Raw genomic sequence first — 4,485 nt, forward strand, 5'->3', positions numbered from 1 at the left:
TTGACGGGGGTCATGCTCGAACAAACCACCTCGAACTCCTTCAAGTGTTTGTTGGGGTCTTCCATAGACAAGCCATGGAACTTCGGAATATGGTGTAACAAACTGGATTTGAGTTCAAATTCCTCAGTCTTCCCCTCTGCAGCCGTGGGGTATTGGATACAAAGAGGCAATGCATTATCCAAACCCGAGGCCGAAAGCTCCTTGATGGTTCTATTATCTGCTGCCATGGCTTGTTCTTCTTCAAAAATCTGATCCGTGGGCTTTTCTTCTACACCTACTTCGTCTTCTTCAAGCCCAGGTTGTGGTGGAGGTTGTGGTGGCTCTTGTTGACTCCTCGTTCTCCTCAAAGTGCGTTCAAAATCACCGTCAAAGTCGGAGATGTTCTCTATAATAGGCCGAGAGCTACGAGTCATACACAGTACCTAAAAAAAACAAGGAAACAAACAAACTAAGAATTTGAAATAAGAATGCACGAAAAACAAAATATAAAAATAAAGACAAAGGATTAGCAAAGTTGCTAATCCCCGGCAATGGCGCCAAAATTTGATGCGAGATTTACTTGACACTCAAATTAAACCCTCGTTTGACAATTGTAGTAGAATGGATAAGTGAGGGATCGTTCTAGACCGGGGATTAGGAGGGCTTGCTAAAACCTTCTAAATTGACTTAAAAACATAAAAACTAAATTAAAATACTCTTAACAAGACTACTATGACTCAGAAAGGCTTTGAAAAACTCAAATTGTCTAAAACAAACAAATTGACTCAAATAGAAGCTAGAACTTGATTTAGACGAATTTGCAATTGTTTATGACTCCAAAAGCTTAAAGATACAAAAATAAAACAAATACGAATGATTAAGACTTAACAAAATAGGGGGGGGGAATTGTGGTTGGACGATATTAAATTAAAAAGACAGAATATGATTAAAGGCAAAATGTAAATATGAATGTGATAAAAATATGGATGATGGAATAGCCAAGGGGTTCTTCTCCACACATGTTACACTTGCAAAACAAAATTGATTCTTAGTTGGTCTTTCGATAAGTTGTGAAACTCAATGCTCCAAGTTAATTAGATCCGCTTAGATTAACTTTCAGATTTCCCTAAATTCGTTGGATTGAATGGAATACGCATTACAACCAAATTATTCTTAATCAAAGTCCCTAACTATGGAATACGCATGATAGAGACATTCAACAAAGATCATTAAGTTCAACGGAAATCATAAACATCGACGAGGCATTCGTTACCATGGAATACGCATGAAACTTATGCCAAGAATTCGTTTAACGCGATTGTTTATAAGCAACGTCCACTACTTGTGAATATAAGTTCATAGCGATTAGGTGAAATTCACTTATATTCTAGCGTCATATTTATGCATGAAAATTAAGCTTGCAATCTCAATGAACATACATAAATAAGTTATCCATCAAACAGTTAAACGAATTGAATCCACAACTTATGAAATTCCAACCAAACGTAATCAATTCAAATTGCAAATATAAACATAGTTTCGAATCACCCCCTAGCTAAAGGGGGTTTAGTTCCTCATAACTTTGAAATCAAAGAAACACCTAAACATTCCAACAACTCAAACGTGAATTGTATGAACGTTTAGGCACTCTTCTCTTCCCTTCTCATACGTACAAAACAAAGAGAATTAAATTTAAACTTTGAAATCAAAGAAACACCTAAACATTCCAACAACTCAAACTTGAATTGTATGAACGTTTAAGCATTCTTTTCTTCCTCGTTGTTGTAGCACAAGGTCTAAGGTGAGCTTAAGGGCTTTAGGTGTATGTGGAATGGAGTAGGGAGTGGTTGGATAGTGGCTGCAATGAAGGAGAAAAACTGCACAGAAAATGGAAGGGGAATTGCGGCAATGGATGTGTATTTGTGTTGTGTGAAGTGTTGTGAATGGAAATATGAGATATGAATTGAATGAATGAATGCAAGGGTATTTATAGGAGTAATGGAGGTGTAAATGGCTGTTTGTTTAATGTGTTTGTGTGGAGGAAATGATGGAAAAACATGGTGGAAAGCTGGAATGTGGAATGGTGCCCACGGCAAAGTGTTTTGGGGATGGTTCTTTGTGGTTGTGATGCATGTGATTGCATGTGTTGATTGCTAAGGTGTGTGATGATGAGTGTAAGTGGAATAAAGAATGAATGAAGGCATGTGAATTAGAGAATGAGTGGTGTGTAATGATGAAGTGAATGCATGTGGAAATGTAAGGTGGAAATGCAATGGAACTCACGGCACAAGGGTTCTTTGGTGATGAATGTGGTTGATTTAATGGAGGAACAAGTGCATGTGTTGAATTGGTGGTGCATGTGATTAAAGATGGAGAAGGTGGTGTAATGATGAAGTAGGAAGGTGGAAATGCATGTGAGATGTTTGGAAAGGAAATGGGAACCCACGGCAATGAAGTTGTTTTGTTGATGTGTGAATGCATGTGACTTGTTTGTGGAATAAAGAATGAATGGTGGAAATGTGAGTGAATGATGTGCATGTGTGAGAATGCATGTGGAATTAAGAGGAGTATGGAAGTGAAATAAATGAATGATATGTTAAGTGATAAGTGAATGATATGTGGTGAGTGATAAGTGAATGGTTTGATAAGTGATAAATGAACTAGTTTAAAGGGCTAGGGTTTAAGTACATAGAATGGGCCTAAAATAGGTTGGTTTGTATGGCATAATGTGTTTGATTGGGCTAGGCCCTTTGTTTGATGTCCCCAAAGAGCATACAAGGCCTTCAAATTCGTCCATCCTCTTGGCTCCATGGATAAGCTATCCAATCCATGCCCAAAAATGCTCCAAATGGCCTCAAAATGCACTTTCTTGCTCCCTAAGCCCTTAGAACCTGAAAACACACAAAAGAAGCATAAAGAACTAAAATAACTAAAGAAACATAACGTAAATGTACGAGAACAAGCCATTTAAGTCGCATGAATATGCTCCTATCAGTGGATTACAAAGAGACCTTTGCACCTGTGGCAAAGAAGAATACAGTGAGGGTGCTGTTATCTGTTGCCATTAACAATACCTGGCCTCTCTTTCAAATGGATGTTAAAAATGCCTTTTTACATGGGGAACTAGAAGAAGAAGTTTTCATGAAAATCCTTCCGGGTCATCCTCAATCAAACAATCCAGACTTGGTGTGCAGACTTCATAAATCCATTTATGGCCTCAAGTAAAGTCCCCGAGCATGGTATGCCAAGCTCAGTCATGTCCTAGAGGAAGTTGGTTTCTCTCGGAGCAATGCTGATTCCTCTCTATTTGTGCGATCGGGCACATCTGGTAAACTTATGGTGCTTATTTATGTCGATGACCTAATTGTTACCGGTGATAATGTTTTTGAGATTAGTGCTCTTAAATAATATCTCAATCACAAATTTGCTATCAAAGATCTCGACACTCAAAAGTATTTCTTAGGAATCGAGGTGGCACATTCCCACAAGGGCTGTTTTCTAAATCAGCGTAAGTACATCATTGATCTTCTTCATGAGGCAAACATGACAGATTGTAAACCTGCTCGGACACCTTTGAATAGCAACTTGAAGCTGCAGTTTCATGGTGATCTTATTCCTAATATAGAGTATTATCAGAGATTGGTTAGCAAGCTCATTTACTTAACTATCACTCGTCCTGATATAGCATATGCTGTGAGCCTTGTTAGTCAGTTCATGCATGCTCCAAACACAGATCACATGAAGATTGTTCACCGTGTGCTTCGTTATCTGAAGGGTTCCATTGGTAGAGGGATCCTCATGTGCAATAATGGTCATACACAGATCTCAGGATATACAGATGCAGATTGGGCAGGGAACTCTCTTGATCGCAAGTCTATCACTGGTTTTTGCACATTCGTTGGGGGTAATTTTGTCACCTAGAAGAGCAAGAAACAAAGTGTGGTTGCACGCTCAAGTGCAGAAGCGGAATATCGTGCTATGGCATCGACAGCATGTGAACTCACTTGGCTCAAAACTCTACTCTCGGACCTAGGGTTTCCTCACCCACAACCTATGTCCCTTCATTGTGACAATCAAGCAGCAATGCACATCGCATCAAATCCTGTCTTCCATGAGCGAACTAAACACATTGAAGTTGACTGTCACTATGTTCGAAATCAAGTGCAGTCCAAGGTAATTGCTACACACTTCATTCGCAGTCATGATCAACTTGCAGATATCTTCACCAAAGAACTGTCATTTACTACTTTTCATCACCTTCTATTCAAGCTCGGATCAATTGATCCCTTTGATCCAGCTTGAGGGGGAGTATTGGAAGAAGTTCTAGGGTTAGTCTAAGTTAATCCTAAACCCTAGTCGGCAAGCATGGGCGTATGTATGGTACACTGCAGTCTAACAACTAAGTATGGTTGTCATGGTTGTGTATGGCTGTCATAGTTGTCATTCTCACTAATTCAAGGGATTTCTACCTTGCTTTAGTTGTTAGCTGATTGTCCTCACCTTTAG

At 39.1% G+C, this 4,485-nt stretch overlaps 1 protein-coding gene across 1 annotated transcript; it reads left to right on the plus strand.

The window, feature by feature from the left end:
- The first annotated feature begins 3,522 nt into the window (after positions 1-3,522).
- Positions 3,523-3,900, plus strand: LOC125477492 (uncharacterized mitochondrial protein AtMg00810-like). Its single transcript, XM_048584640.1, has one exon. It carries the CDS (start codon positions 3,523-3,525, stop codon positions 3,898-3,900), a length of 378 nt encoding a protein of 125 aa, XP_048440597.1.
- The last annotated feature ends 585 nt before the right edge of the window (positions 3,901-4,485 follow it).

The sequence above is a fragment of a genome, unplaced genomic scaffold (genome assembly GCF_019419815.1).
Source record: "Pyrus x bretschneideri cultivar Hongxiangsu unplaced genomic scaffold, Pyrus_bretschneideri_v1 Contig210, whole genome shotgun sequence".
Taxonomy (NCBI): domain Eukaryota; kingdom Viridiplantae; phylum Streptophyta; class Magnoliopsida; order Rosales; family Rosaceae; genus Pyrus; species Pyrus x bretschneideri.

Excerpts from the sequence above, each read along its gene's own strand:
- LOC125477492 (XM_048584640.1), top strand. The coding sequence starts at position 3,523 with ATGACAGATTGTAAACCTGCTCGGACACCTTTGAATAGCAACTTGAAG.